The sequence below is a fragment of the Haliaeetus leucocephalus genome, unplaced genomic scaffold (assembly GCF_000737465.1).
Source record: "Haliaeetus leucocephalus isolate CR32 unplaced genomic scaffold, Haliaeetus_leucocephalus-4.0 Scaffold526, whole genome shotgun sequence".
NCBI lineage: Eukaryota > Metazoa > Chordata > Aves > Accipitriformes > Accipitridae > Haliaeetus > Haliaeetus leucocephalus.
The window spans coordinates 800,409-816,808 of NW_010972962.1; the positions used below are offsets into that span (position 1 = coordinate 800,409).

The window sequence follows — 16,400 nt, forward strand, 5'->3', positions numbered from 1 at the left end:
AGAGGAATGCATGCTGCAAACAGAACAAACAAGTCCTTTCCATCCCCATGGATTGCATGCAATGTACGCAAATGTCTGTCAGCTATTTGTAAGAAGATTATAACTCTGATCTTGGGTAACCTGACAATTACTTGCAAAAAAAAGATTGCAAACATAATAAAACCAGAGTATTAACATGGTATGCATAGCCTACATAACCATGCTGTCAACTTAACCTTCTTTAGGAAGAATTGGCACTGGAGGAAAGTTGGAAATGGCGTTTGGAGAGGAATGGCTCTATTAAAAAAAAAAAAAAAAAAAAAAATTTCCATTACATGTGGCTAAAATCAATCAGTTCAAAATGCCACAGTTCAGTAAAATGTTTATCATTAGTGTATTTTCACTGTATCTTCTAAGTCTTCAAATTGGTGTTTTTAAAGAGAGCTTTTAACTCTCCTGCTTTGGGATAAGAGCTGAGTATCTGTTTCTCCTTTAATCAGAGCATGACTTCCTTATTTTCCTGACAATATTTCTTCATCAAGCAGCTACTGAAAAGCTTTCACATAAAATGAGACTAATGTTGACTAAGGGATTCTTAATGTGTTTGTGAAATGTTTGAATGTATGTGTTGGCAAACTCTACTGCATTTTTTCACTCTACAGGTGGAATGACATTGGGAATATAGCACATAACAAGTCTTCGATTGTTCTAGAGTTGATCAACAAAGAAGAGAACGTGCTCTTTCATACAGTAAGAAAAAGATCTAATCAGTGTCATCAAGAAAGCTGCTTATATAAAAAATAAACCTTTAAAATTCCACTTTCTCAAAGGGGGTCACTCACCATAAGACACACACCCCACCCCACCCTTCCAGCTCCCCGCCAAGTTTGCATTTGATTTTATGCGGAGAGTAAAATTAATTTCATTTAGCTATCAATATTTGTATTCTCTTCCAAGCATCCCGAATTATACCATGCTGGGAAGTCTGCGAAAAACTGAAGTGCTTGTTGGATGAAACATCCACAGTGCCACACTATCTTTCACGTTGGCATAAATATAGCAGCATAAGCAGTTGTAGAAACTGGGCATAAGCTACCATGCGTGCACATACTGGAATTCAGAGGGCTGCAGTGCTGTTCTGTGCTATTTAAAATCACTCCACATCTCCCTGAACCAAGGCCAGTATAGAAATTGGACCAGCAAGCTTGAGCCATTTTTTTGTTGTTGTTGTCCCTCCTCCCCCCTACTGTGACTTAGCAGTGAAGTGGCAGCATGTAAAGGCATGCCACTGTATTTCAGTAATTCAATGCCTTGAATGCTCTTGAGGGCACTAGACATGTTCTTGGCAGCCAGATTCTGTACATGATGGAGCTTACCAAGCGTTATTGCAATTGGATTTTTAAAACTCTTCTTTGTTACTTCTTGGTGAGAATAACAAATGAATGATTATATATATATATATATTATTTTTTCCTATTTTTTTCCTTGTGTTTAAAGGATGATCTTGAAAATGCCAAATATATTTCACGGCTGTTTGCAGCAAGACACAAGTTTTACAAACAGAATAAAATCTGCACAGAGTGAGTACTCTTTCTTCAGAGTTGTTTTCTGACACCCTGCTTTGGAATTGATCTGAGTTTTGGCATGTCTGGTTTTGCTTGTTTTTTCTAGTTACTTGTGACAGTTATTCTTTTCCCCTTTCCCTTTTTTTCTTGTTTTGTTTTAACCACCAGCAAGAACAGACAATTGAGAATGAAATTTCATTCTGAGTCTTGTGAGGCTTGATGCTCCCCAAGCAGCCAAATCTGACAGTCTTGAATTGAAGCCCTTGGTCTCTGCCATTCATAACCCAGAGTATTAGTATAAACTGGAGTGAGGGGTGACATGTGTTAACATGCCAAAATGTGAACTGCAGTAACATTTTGAAGATGCACTACCCATCTAGCAGCTAAGGTTGGTGGAAAGCACAGGTTGTCATCTTATAATTTGGGTGGTATAATTTGTCTGCTGCTTATGTGCGCCAAACGAGGGAGGACACCTGGGAAAGTTAAGTTGCATAGCCCTACTAGCACAGTGCAGCAGAGACACTAAATCTGAACCTGAAGGCTCCTTTAGGCTCTACTTTGAGCACTTACTAAGGAACTGGTCCTCTCATACAGGTGGATTCATCCTAACTGAAGGAGGAATTCATGAGGCTTTAGTTATAAGTCAAAAGTCTGTTAGCTGAGGATGTTTTATTTATACCAGCACACAGCAATTTTAGTTTGAGATAAATTTAGCTTTCAGAAGTTTAGGGTTTTGAGAATTTTCATGATGTGCTGGGTTTGTATAGCAATGAGAACATGAATTCCTTGCAAAACTTACCAGGTTGGTTAGCTGGAAAGATATGAAGAAGTCTCATCTCTACCAATGGCTCTAGTTAGAGCTGGACATCCCATCTGTTTGGCTGGGTAATGCCAGCTGTTGGAAAATAAAGCCAAAACAATGAAGGGAAGATTGGAAGGTGTAGCTTTCTAATATTATATATGCACACATTATATTAACATACAGTGAGTTAGAGTATTGGAGAGACCAATGAGGTGAACTGCATAGAATGATCTTTTCACTTACAGAAAAGAGATGTTGATTAGATTTCAGATGGTGCTTACAGTTCTTGGGATGTGAGTGGAAGACCAGAAAAGACATTTCTTCGCAGCATATAATGCATTTCAGTAGTCCAATACTAAATTTAATTTTAACGGTTTCAGAGGAATTGAGTTCAAAGGAAGCTCCTGATTGTCTCCCCTGTGACAGTCAAGAAAGAAAACAAAATACCATAGTCTGCCATCTTGGAATATTTCCCCTTTGAAGCTGTATTTTGGGGTCAACAGAGAGGACTGTTCTGTTACCATTCATATTCAGACTGCAGAAGCAATAGCTTTTGATTATGTTGATTTCTAAACACTGAGCCATAAGTATGTGGGTACCATGAACTGGGTGTATGTAGCAGCTTGATATACAACTTACAAATATTTGGACTAATAAAGATAGAGAATGTCATGAGGTCACTGAGTGAAATAACTGGAGTTTAAAAATGTTTTTGCCATTAGAACTGCTCTCCTTAACTACAGTCTCATGTAGTATCTGCTTCTGTGTTAGAGCCACAGGTATTGATGACAGCATATGCCAATGTGTGTTTTCTAGCCGAATAATTTTCCTGTCCTCTGTGTTAAAATGATAGTTGTTTGTTTTCCTGCGTGCGTTTCCTCTAATTGCACATAACATCATTCACCAGATCAGAAACTGTAAGAGGACAAATTCCACCTTTCTCTCTTCACGTAAGCACTATATTTCTGCCTCCTTCAACTTGTTTCTTTCCCTTCCTCATTTTTTTTCCTCCTGTACTCCTTGTTCCTTCCACTGCACCTGGCTACTCTAACATTGTATGTGGCTCTGCTAGTATAATTTGATCAGTCGTGCTTTTTTTTTTTTTTCCCTCCCGTTCTGTGTGCATTGCTTTGGAGTGATTGCTATGAATTTCATAAAATTGTCATTGTTTTAATGTTCACCTTAAATAACCTGAGACTGTGCCTGTGCGCCATGTTCAGTTTTTACTGCTTAAGAGACTTGTTTCATTCATTTTTAAACCAGGGTTTGTCTTTCTTGTGTTTCCAAGTAAGCCAAATAGGATCATGAACAGAAGGCATATATATTTTTGAACTGGAATACTTCCTGTATTTAGAGAAGAACCTGAATTATTTTCACTTATTCATATTTTTAAAATCTCATTAATGAGCAATACTTACAGATCCTTTATCTCTTGTTTTTCCCATTCATTCTTGAATCAGAATTGACATATTGTAGTTTCTAGTATTTCTCTTTACTTTTTCTTCCACAGACAATCAAGTTCTCCTCCCCCTATCCGACGACGGCCCACTTGGAGTAGGTCATCCTTGGTATGTGCCACAGTGGCGTCTTTAAGAATGTCTATGCCATTTCTAATAGTATGGGGCATTGTATAAGATGGAATACTTTCTAAATTTCAAATAAGCACATTAACTCATTTCTTGTAGGCAATAGGATTGGAATGAGTTTCAAGGGTGTGGCTGCCCAGGTTGATTAATTTAACTGGATAATATCACCACTGAGTATTAAAAATTACAGTCTTCAAGGCATTTTATTTTTATTTGCCCTGCAGAAACTGAGCATCCTTTCTACTGGATTGAGGTTATTTCAATATGTAGAGAAAATAATCCCCTAGAAAGAATCTGAAGTGTCTTGTGCTGTATACATCAAAACCTAGTTGTTACATAATTTTACAGCTTCTCATTTCACGTTTCTTCGTTCCTCATGGTTTTGTATGAAGTCTACTTACAATTTACCAGCTTCTTGGGTTAAGAGCCTGTTTTCTGTGGGGAAAGTACTGTGATTTTAAGTAAAAATATTATAATCAGTACAGGATTGTGACTCAGAGTTTTTCTTAAACTGTATTTGTTTCCCTTTAACTAACCTCCATAAATACTATAAATCTGACAAAACTGGGTAACTTTTTCCTGAAATCTTTAAAAAAAAAAAAAAAAAAAAAGTCTGTGGGAGTCTTTTTTTCCCGGTCAGTTCTAAGGATGCTTTTTTGGATCCAATTTTAACATGTAGTATGTCAATATTTCTTACAGTAATTCAGAATCTGTTAAATAAGAGTAGCAACAGCACTGCTGATTCCTTAGACAGAGAGCAATATTATCTGTATGCAGGTTGCCAGTTTTCATGTGTGATATAGGTCATACCTGCTTTGTAGACCTTCCTAGAGTGATAACTCCATTAGCCTATTGCTGCATGGCAGAAAGCTAATGTGGGCAGCAGTGTTTTCTTGACATTTCCCTGTGGTGTGGTTACAGCTTGTGAAAATGTTCCACAATTAAGGTTAAGCAGGTACTGATATTAGGATAGCTTTATCTTTGGAGATTTCAGCACAGGCTATTTTCCTGTGTTCATATATATGGTCCATTAGATCTAAAAGTTGCACTCTGTGTTTCCCAGCCATTGGCAGGAAAGCTGTTGTAGCTGGCTCTGGATTTCTTTGTCCTTTCATTCTTAGCATGTTTCTAAGGTGTCACGATACAATATGCAGGCTGTGTATTATGTTCTCTGAGGCATATTTATAGTATTTTTAGTATCTGCTAGTTTGGTCCCTGGAGATGACTATGAAAAACTGAAGGTGAAGAAATGAAATGTGCTTTGCATTCTTATGCTATGGCCTTAGATATATCGCAAGGGGAAAAAGAGAGTTGCCTTCTATATTAGATATGAAAAAAGGAAATCTACTTTTTCAAAGGAAAACCAAATCCTGCTGCCTCTTTATGTTTTGAACATAAGCATGCAGCAAGTTTAAAAAAAACAAACAAACAACAACAACAAAAAAACCCAAAGTCTTGGGAGGATCAAGAGGAGGAATGTGTGCTCATCAATTAAAAAGTGAACTAGGCTGCTAACCGTTCATGTTGAACTTTCAACTGTTTTTTTCATAATTGTTTTGTTAACTTGTTGGAACAGTTCTCTTTGGGGAGGGGAAAAAAAAAAAAGCCCTCCTGACTGTTGTCTGCACTGTACATACCTTTATACACCTACCTATTCATTTGTCTTGTATGGTAATAAATCAGTAGGCATAAATGGGAAGTGAAGTGGAATCTTTGGGGTGAGGCTCTGCCACTTCGCTGAGGATGATGTTCATTACTTTCAGATTAAGACCCTTTATATTGGTTTTGGCATTATGGTGAACCTGTATTATTAACTATTACTTTAAAGCCATTTTATTCTGTTTCTTTTTCCTGTCAGGCCACCCAATGATGCTGGTTTTCCAGCAAAACCTTCTCAGTGTGGGAGATCTTAATATGATGATATGTTTAATTAGCTGATTTAAAAGAAAAAAAAATTCTAAGTGATCCTTAACTTGGATATTGATGTTCTGCAGACCTCAAGCTTCTCCTGTTCTGTCAGAAGAGGCAGATAGGCCTTCAAAAAAAAAAAAAAAAAATTCCTAATTGATTTTTGCAGATACTTTCCACAACATGTATCACAAAGAAAACTGTGTGTTCCAGTTCTATACATTCCCAGTAGAAGTCACTTCTTTTGCCTTGCACTTTTCCTCTGCCTCCATTTGTTAGGCTTTCCAAAATTTTGGTTTGTTCCAGACCAAGCTCCTCTACTGGGGTTGTCAGTGGCAGGCTCCTTCGCCCAGATTGTTCAGTGAGAGTCAGGTTTTATACCCTTGGAAGTAATTGTTGTAGCAGAAATATTTCCTGTCATCTTCCAGCTCTGGCTTAACACAGAAATTTTGTATGCAAGAATTCATATGTGCGCTCAGTTTCTTTGATTCTCATTCCTTCTCCCCATTTACACAGAAAATGTAAATTTAACCCCTTCCCTACCCCCTCTTCAGTAGCTAACTTGCGTGGTGCTCAATTTGTGCATGTGCATGCAAAGGTAAATTATTTGGTATTTCTTTTTTGCCTTGGGCTTCCACAGTATTCCTTAATAGCTTGAACTACTTGAATCAGCCTACATGAAAAGCCCTTTTTCTGCTGTAAAGGAAGACGTATTCACGAGACAAGACTCTTGTCTTCCTTCTCTTTCTGCTTACTTCATATATCAAAGTATATTTTTATAAGCTTTGCTCAGTGACACCAGACAGGACATTACAGTGCAGGTGGTAAAATGTGATTGCAAAACTCATTGGTTTACCAATGGACAAAGCTGGTGAATATGGCATCAGCTGTGATTTATTTCACCGCAAAGGATCCTGCTGATTTAATGCTGAATTGTCCCTGTGATACTTGTGTTAAAAAGCTTGTTGCAGTGCAGATTGTTGGAGGAAGGCTCCAATTTATCTAGGGAATCCGATATTCGTATAATTTGCAGGGTTATTTTAAGTCCATATGTGCTCCTGTTGCTTGTATAACAGTGTTTTAGGTCCTTGAATTTGTTTCATCTTCTGCTTCTCTCCTGATTAGGTGTTTGTTTTGTTTTGCTTTAATTCTTCAAGGGCAAGGGCTTTTAATAAACTTTTGAAAAGTTCTAAGTGAGCTGGGAGTCTGGATATTGTTTTCTGAAGTGGTTGAGCTTGAAGGAGTCTTAACTGGTCAGCTTTGGGCTCTGTAACAAAATTTAGCAAACAATTTACAAAGTGTTATTCTCTGTTCTATAAAGAAATGCCAAGCCATGTGTCTTTGGCTGGGTAAGAAAGAGCAGTATTCAGTGGAAAGGGCATAGAACCGTTTTTCCTGTTTCAGCTGCAAAAATTGTAGCAAATGAAGTGCCTAATGCTTTTTTTTTTTTTCCTTGTGCTTTTATTTCAGCCAAGACAACATCCATTTATACTGCCTCCTATGCATGTCCAGTGTGGAGAACACTACACTGAAACACATAATTCACAAGGTACTTACAGCATATATTTTTTCCTTTAATGGACTTCAATTTTATGTGTATGCAAAGAAGCTCCTAACCCTTATGCCTAGATTTCTAATGCTGTCATGGTCAAATGCGAGCTACTGCTGGAGGAGAGCTAGCAGTTTTATAGTTAATGTTGCAGTAAGTCTTCTGTTTAAAGTCCAATTTCAGTTTTCAAATTTCTCTAAAATGTCTGTGCATGATTATATGGACATTAAACTTGGTATTCCAGTTCAGTGAGCTGAAAAAATTTCTAAAGGAAGTGTGATGGCTGTACTCAAAGGCAGTGCCAGCTGGGGCCAGGGAGAGAAATGGAGTGAGGGAAAAGGAGACAGCAAATATCTTTTACTGTAGGAGAAATCATAGCATCCTGGTCACAAAACTGTGTATTTAGATAATCTTTTCCTGCTGATTTTTTTCACCAACATCTGCCTGCTTTGTTAGCCTTACAGATGTAAGGAGGGTTAACTGTTTTTACCCCTGCATTTGACAAATAAATTCTCTAAGAGGTTGTACCAGGTTACTTTGATCAAGTCTGGGAATGGAGCCCAGCCCCTAAACACCTTGAGTCTCACACCCTTAACCACACCACCTTTTGGAATACACATAGCCAGGTCTGTTAGGCTACGTTCTTTGCAGTTCATGAGAGGTACAGTTGAAGAGCTCTCACTGACAGAGGAGCTCTTAATCATACCTGATAGTGTTGTGGTGGTCTGACTAATTTTAAGGCAGAATTTGATAAGTTTTGAAAGGAGCCGTTCGGTATAGTTCCTTGCATACAATAGAAGATTTGACTTAGTGGCTACTACTATTTTACTTCGAAGCTGAGGATCTGAAGGGGGATGTTCTCAATTTTAGAAGAATTGTAAAGTTCCCTTAGTTTTACCACAGACTTCTCTATATTGTTGAAGAACTAGCTGATTTCAGAGTTTTGCGAGCTGCTACTCTTTTCTTATGAGATTTTCAACCACAGACAGTTGCAGTACAGTTGTAATCCAGGACATCATCTTTACCATCTTGATTCCCTCTCAAATATCCTTTGCTGAAGTATTTAATACTCTTTAGTGCATCTGTAGAGTGGTTTTCCGGGTTTTTTTTCCTCCCTCCTGATCCCCCTCTACCAAGTCCTGATCACCCTGCTCTGTTATACTTCAGATCCTCAAAACTGTTGATTGGTCTGAAGTAGGACTTCCAGTTTCACAGTCCTCTGCTACTTCGAATCACAGACAACGGTGCATCAACAGAAAAGACAAGAGAACTTTTAGGATTACCATAGCTAGCAGCACTGGATTTTTAAGGTGGCAGCAGCAATGAATCCTTCCAGGATGCTGAGGGAGGAGATGCCCCTTTATTCTTCATTGCCACCCCAGGCAAAAACATTTCCTCTCTCTCCCCTTTCATGTCTCCCACAAGGATCTGAACGACCATATTTTGCTAACTGTTGGAGTGTTTACATGACTAGCTTTGGGTTTAGTTCTTTTTCAGTGACTCAAGGATGCTCACAAGACCAAATGTTCCCTGCAGTTGTACACTAAGCTGTCTCTGTATTCGTTGGTGCAGACTGCAGCTGAAGTTTTGTTAACGTTGAACAAGTCCTTGTATGTTAAAATTATCAATGTCTTTATCTCTGCTCTACACAGATAGTATTTTCCATGGAAATGAAGAAACTTTCTACTGTAGGTCTCAGACCAGTTTGGATAGGTGTCCAGTGGACTTTAGCTACTTGAATGGTAATGGACCCAACGGGAGTGTGTGCAGTGCCCACAGCATGAACTCCCTCAATCGCTCACAGAACTTCATCCAGGCATCTCCAATGTCCTCAAATCTGAGCATCCCTGGAAGTGACATCATGCGAGCAGATTATATCCCCAGCCACAGACATAGCGCAATCATAGTACCATCTTACCGGCCAACTCCAGACTACGAAACTGTCATGAGGCAAATGAAGAGAGGGGTGATCCAGATGGATAGCCAAAGTCAGTCTTTGAGGAATCTCAATATTGGAAACACACATGCTTATAACCAGCCGGAAGACCTAGTTTACAGTCAGCCTGAGATTCGAGAGAGACATCCTTACACAATTGCATACGGGCCCCAGGGTAGTGGCTATAACAAGCCTGTCACTCCATCTGACCAAATGAACCCTAACAATGCTGCGCAAAATAAGACAGCAGCCAGTGCCATATCCCACACTGTGAGTACACCAGAACTGGCTAACATGCAGCTGCAGAGCAGCCAGAGTTACAACACCGCTCACATGTTAAAGAACTATCTCTTCAGACCCCCACCTCCGTACCCGCGCCCACGTCCTGCCACTAGCACGCCAGACCTGGCAAGCCACCGGCACAAGTATGTCAGTGGGAGCAGTCCTGACCTGGTCACTCGCAAAGTCCAGCTGTCAGTGAAGACCTTCCAGGAGGACAGCTCGCCGGTCGTCCGTCAGTCGCTGCAGGAGGTCAGCGAGCCCCTCATGGCAGTGAAGCATCACGCAGCTGTGAACAAGCGCCATAGTTTGGAGGTCATCAGCAATATGGTCCGTGGTATAGAAGCCATGGCATTGAAAACTTTAAACGCCCCTCTGCCACGCAGGAACACTTTGCGGGAGCAAGTGCAGCCGGAAGAGTCAGTTCAGATGGGGCACGAAGTTCAGCAAGTTCCTCATTACCATCACAAGAAGACCTTCTCCGATGCCACAATGCTGATACACAGCAGCGAAAGCGAAGAGGAAGAAGAAACCCCAGAATCCATGTCACGGATAACAGCTCTCCACGAGAACATGGAGTACAGCGCTCAGCTGCAAGCTGCCTTGGCTAGAATACCAAATAAACCTCCTCCAGAGTATCCCGGGCCTCGGAAAAGTGTCAGCAACGGAGCCCTGAGGCAGGACCATGTTAGTATTTCTGTGGCTGTAGCCAGGGCCAAGGCCATGAGGCCGGGGCCCTCCAAAGCCATTAGTGTCTCTCGAACTGATCAAATGGCAATAAATGGGTCTTCGCTCGGGCCCTCTATCTCAGAGCCTGACCTCACGAGTGTGAAGGAGCGGGTCAAGAAAGAACCGGTCAAGGAAAGGCCTGTGTCTGAAATGTTTTCTATTGAGGACAGCATTATAGAAAGAGAAATCATGATCAGGGTAAGTGCCTTCCTCTGTTGCAGTGGCTTCTTGGAAATTCGTAATCATACAGGCCAGTCTCCCTACCAGAAAACTGGTGGATCAGTAAACGGTGGGGCACGCGTGAGTGGAAGATGTTGATTTGCTTGAGGTTAGCAAGTCCGACATGAAGTGCCAGGTACGGTTTGGTTTCGTGGGTCCGTATGGCCACCAAGGGGGCTGATCCCATGCAGTGCTGCTGGGCTTGCCCGCTTCCCCCGCTGCGGTCGCTCGGCTGCTGGCCAGGCCTGCGTCTGATCCGCTGGCGATGGATGCCACCGCCCCGGCCGCAGCGCCAGCCCGAGGCGGGTGGCAGAGTACGCTGCCGGGGGAGGAGGAGGCAGGCGGCGAAGCCCCCCTCCATGCCCGCTCCCCTTCTGCCCGCACGGCGCTCTAGCCCCCACCGATCCGAGGGCAGGGGGAGTCTGAAACGCGCTTGCCGAGATGGGCGGGAGATGGCGTTTCGGCACTGGCGTTTTCTTCCTCCTTTGTAGGGGTGTCGAGTTAAGTATCGCATAATATAGAACATAATGGAAGCTCCTGAGCTTTTCAAATGACCTGATTGTCTCTCCTGCCACTTTATGTAACATACTTATCTGCATAAAACACCAGTAGCTGTAGAATATGGATTGCCAGTTTTGCCGATAACTAAATGAGCAGTCAGATATCTAATTACAGAAGCAGCACAGGTAGAGGCTATGTGGTTGAGGACCTGGATTGTTTATTTTTAAAAAAAATGTACTCAAGTATGAGAAATAGGGTCCTTTTAAACTTGCAATGAATTTAGAGTAAAAAGTATTTAAAGGCTGCAGTGCCACTGCAAGCAATGGCAGAAATATGAGGCGTGCTTACCATTTAGTGACTTAAGTATGTGCTTGATGTAACACTCAGGAGTGCAACTGTACTCGCAGAAAGCAAAGTTGTCTGTGCCATAGTTCGTTTTTTGGGGGGGTTTTTGGTTTTTTTTTTTTTCTTCTCAGAATTGAGGTCTGAAACAAAAAGCAATTCCTGAAACAAATTAATGAAACATCTAAACGGTCCAGAGCAGGAAAGAGTTTGTAATGTACTACTAGATGAGTAACTAGTTAGATTTAAATACTACGGTATATTAAAAGACATTTTCTAAACGTAGGTATAGTGCTTCTTGCTCATTGGGGATCCTTACACTGATGTAATGGTTAGGAATCACTAAGTTGTATCATGGAGACTGAATTTAATCCTTGCAGAATCTTAAACTTTAAACGTAAAATAAATATTTGACTATGAAACATAATCTTTCATGAATGAATACTGTAGACATTGGTGTAACAACAAGCATATATATGCTCTTTTGATCTTCTGAGGAAAGAAAACATATTGGGAAGCAGGAACCCAAAGGATTTTAGGGTGGAAATGAAGGTGAGAAGAGAGCTTAGAGATGTTATTTGAGTACTCTTCCTCTGCATACTCATTCAGATCAGCCTTTGGTCAAAGGGTGCTTTTTTATTGTTGTTTTGAAAGTAAAGGGGTGGTCTTAGCATTAAGCTTTTAAGGTGGTTTCAGCCTAGATCAGCAGTCTTAACACATGCAGACCTTCCTTTTGTCATAAGAATCACATGTTATATTAATGGTAATTTGATGACCTTGATCTTTTAAACACAGACTTTTCTATTTGACCTTGCAAGTAGTAATAATAATAAAATCCCCAACAAAGAAAAAATACTTGCATTTTCTTGCTTTCTGAAAGTATGAAGAGAAAGCAGAGTGGGTTTGGATTTTTGTTTGGCTTTTTTGTTTGTTTCTCCAGAGCACTAAGTAAAAAAACACAGTGGTGAGGAAAAAGCTTACGGGCTTTTGAAAAATCAAGCCGTTACATATGTCTGAGGGCATTCAGGTTCAGTAGTGTGTTTCTAGGAGCTGAGCTTGGCCTGTGTGGTGACCACAGCTTCCAAATGCATGCTGAGAACCAGGCTTCCCTTTAAAATTCGTACTCTGATTCTCCATGTCATAGCATAATATGATGCATGAATACAATAAACAATATCCCTCCCTGGCTGATGTTACATTCAGTTTCTGGGATATGTGAGCTCAGTTTTTAGTGCAAAATATATCATGGGTGCTAACTGAATCGCCATAATAGCTGAGTGCATCAGAAGACTTCTCATTTTAAGTATTACCATCACAGAAGAGAAACAATGGGCATGTGTTTTACTGTTTGTTGCAATAGATTGAAATTATTGCTTTTTAAAAGATGCCTCAGGTACCTTGGCTACAGTAGTGCTACTTTCACGTAACAGGGTGATGCTTTGAGTGTCCTACATTCAGAATAACGTTTGCAGAAAAATGCTTGAGATTGTATTTGTACATCTTTTGATGGCATGTGTACTGTATTATACGCTGGGATTACTTCTTTGAAATTAAAATTCTGTGCTCATGTAGGAGCAGGCCTTTGAGGAATAACAGGAAGAATAGAGGTTGTATTTGAATTTATGATGCTAATGGTGATCATCTGCATTCCTTGGCCAGAGAGTTGCAGATTTTGGAGATTAAAAAAACATTCCAGCATTTTACTGGCATTATAAATAATCACACAGAGATGAAAACGTGCCTTTTCTTGCCAAAAGAATCTAGAAAAGCAGAAGATGGCAGGCCTGGAGGCCCAGAAGAGGCCCTTGATGTTGGCAGCACTGAACGGACTCTCAGTTGCTAGGGTTCCAGTGCCAGAGGACAGCCAGGATGAAGTCGCCAAGGTGCCAATGGATGAGAGGGTAAGATGGAGGCTCAGGAAATGTTGCTCGTTCCCTTTGTTCCCAACAGCATGAAGTTTCTAAAATATGAAAATTTGATTTACAATGTGAAAAAATTTCTCTTAAAAATTTTCAGAGCCATTAATGGAAAAGGTCTGTGGTTAACACTGGTGTGTCTTTGGATGCTGGCAAAGTGTTAAATGTCTTGAACATTTACTGAAGTCAGTGAAAATGGAGACTGTTCACCATTTCATGTGACCATACGATGTCGTACACGATCAAGCTGTAATTTTAACATTTTGCACGTTTTTCACTTGATCAGGCAGTCTACAGTGATCATCCATAGATACAGTCTTTCATGTTCTGATACATCTAAGGACTTCAGTTAATGTCTCTAATGGGATTAAATTTAAAAAAAAGTTTTGCCTCCTGATATTTGTGCATGCGGGTGTGTGCATGTATATGGAATTTCGGAAATTAAAACCAGTTGCTGCCCATTAAGATTTGAGACATATTTGCAAAGAATCTTTCTGGCTTTCTGGATGGAAATTTGCAGCCTTATGTTGTCTGGTACGCAGACGACAGAACTTAACCTCCGCCTGTACGTATGTGGGGTTGTGTTCAACCACAGACATTTCATACTGGCAAATTAGGGAGTATTTTGAAATGTGGACCACATCACGCTTCTCGCAGTATGATCTTCTTCCTAAAAAGATAAATGTAAAATATTTTGACAGGTGTCTGTTGCAGCGAAATCACATACAAATTCATACTGAACCAGGAGTGTATTTAGCATGGTTTTGCTTTTTATGGTATCAGTCTTAAAAAATGTGGAGGTGGAATGTAAAAATGTAAAATTTGCTTGTGGTTTCATTCAGTAGAAATAAGTGTGTCCTGTTTCCTCAGATAACTGCAATTGAAAAAAGATGCGAGTGAGAGAATGCTATGTCTATATGTTGAAATTCAAAGAACAGATGGATGGGTCTAGTGGTAAACATTCTTCCAGGAAGAATTAATGGATTGGTGTTCCTTTCTGTTAAATCTTAGTGCAAAATCTTGAAGAGGAAGTTGGAAGAGGGGATGGTGTTTACAGAATACGAGCAGATTCCAAAGAAAAAGGCAGATGGGATCTTCACCACTGCTGCCTTGCCTGAAAACACTGAGCGCAACCGCATCAGGGAGGTAGTTCCGTATGAGGAGAATCGAGTAGAGCTGGTGCCGACCAAAGAAAATAATACAGGCTACATCAATGCTTCACACATAAAGGTAAAAGCTTTCTTGGACTTTGCTTTGTAAATGAAGGTATGTTAAAACTTTGTTTGCGTTTCTGGATGCACAGCAGCATTTTCTGTAACTCTGAAGCTTCTGAAAAGGTAACTTAGAATGCATCATTGTACCTTTGTGTCAGCATGGGCATCTCTATCAACTAACATGCATGAGTTGATTTAATTGCTAGAGAATGGGAAGTCATTTTAAAGGGGCATCCTTACTTTTTTATGCCCACCTCTGCCAGCTGGTTGTGGAATGTCTGTATTGGTTAATGTAGAAAGAGATGCCATGGTTCTTAAACCTCATGAAAATGCGTTAGATCAGCCCCAATACCTGCAATGTAATACGGTTGTCATGACCCTGTACCTGAAAGAATGAGCAGTCAGTACATGTTCTGATTTAACAGTCCCAATAGCCTTGCAGGCCACTGGGGGACTACAACAACCCATGCAGAATGAGTCCCTGCAACTGATTGGTGCAGCCTGAAAGAAATACTGCACAAGTTTTGTTCCATTTACTAGCATATAGGATACGATTTTTAAAAATTGGGGGTGTAGATCCACATATGCAGTTCCACATCCAAAGAAAAAGTGTGTAGTTAGGAGTAATGCGTGTTTGCATAGATACTGCAATTATATATATAAATAACGTATTTCTTCATTCTATGATGAGAGTTGAGTGATTTTGAAATAATTTTTTTTAAAGTATGTGTTGATAAAAAGAACACCTTACTAATGAGATCCCTGTGTCTCTGATTGGGTACTGCATTGAACTTATATGTATCAAAATAACTTTTATCAAGAAACTTTAGATTTGTTGTTAATTCAATGTAGAAATATGATATGATCTGACTGTTACTTTGAAACGTAGCCAGTTTTAACAGTGAACTATCCTGCAGTGGCTGCAGATGCTTGTTTTTCTTTAAGCTTCTGGTACTATTTGCAAAGTCCTTTGTTGGCTTTTACTCTACCCTGAGAGAAGTAACAGCACTCCTCTCCCTCAGATGACAGATTCTCTTGTTGTCAGAGAGGGTTGTCTGCTTTTTCTCATTGTCAAAATCCAAATTAAAAAGAAATAATTCAAAAATAAATAAAACATCCTATTAAATTAATATTTTCCTGGAGTAAAAGCCTTTTAAAAGTTTCAGAAGACTTGCTGGCCTCTTTGGTTGTGATTTACAGTGTTAAATCCTGTTGATTCAAAACAATTTCTGAACCAGGATCCTGGCAGTTTATCACCCCTCTACATAGCCTGGTAGGTAGCAGATACTGAGCTTTTGCATAATCAGACGTTGCTATGATGATGGATTTCTGAGCCCAAAATTTTTCATCTACTTTGTAGGAGGCCAAAAAAAGGAGATTCCTAACATAAATTATGCCCACGAAGCAGTATTAGCCAGAAAAGAATTTTCCCTGGCTAGTTTGAGTCCACATTTTATTTTGTGTGTCAGTGTTGGAAACGTACACATCTCACCTTCATAGAGCACACAGGAACACGCACAAATGTTTTAGCGCATGATAGTGGCCCTTGCCAGTATTTGACTCTCACACTCATAGTGGTGCATACGGAAGCCAAACAGATGTGCTTTTGCTTAGAAGGTGAAATCGCATCTGTGAAATTTACCTCAGTAGCACAGTGTGTGTGTGTGTTTGCAGCCCAATATTCAATTTTTAATATCCTCCAGTTAGGGCATTAGAATGCCATAAACATTCCAGGCATTGCATTCCCTCCAGACTATTTATGGTCCTTTCATATCATGTGCCAGGAGGCTGGATATTTGGAACAGAAGTCAGTAGGCAAAGAAAACTCCTATATCATCCTGATAAGATCCATGCCTGGAGGATTCCAGCTCCCAG

The 16,400-nt window shown here is 40.1% G+C and overlaps 1 protein-coding gene across 1 annotated transcript in view; it reads left to right on the forward strand.

Moving 5' to 3' along the window:
• PTPN14 (protein tyrosine phosphatase, non-receptor type 14) overlaps positions 1-16,400 on the forward strand; it is a 72,869-nt gene that overhangs the window by 45,357 nt on the left and 11,112 nt on the right. Inside the window, exons 8-14 of the mRNA XM_010576391.1 lie at positions 642-729; positions 1,477-1,559; positions 3,857-3,914; positions 7,311-7,389; positions 9,042-10,531; positions 13,153-13,296; positions 14,323-14,541. Of these exons, the coding sequence (XP_010574693.1) occupies positions 642-729; positions 1,477-1,559; positions 3,857-3,914; positions 7,311-7,389; positions 9,042-10,531; positions 13,153-13,296; positions 14,323-14,541 (2,161 nt within the window). The remainder of the gene's footprint in view (positions 1-641; positions 730-1,476; positions 1,560-3,856; positions 3,915-7,310; positions 7,390-9,041; positions 10,532-13,152; positions 13,297-14,322; positions 14,542-16,400) is intronic.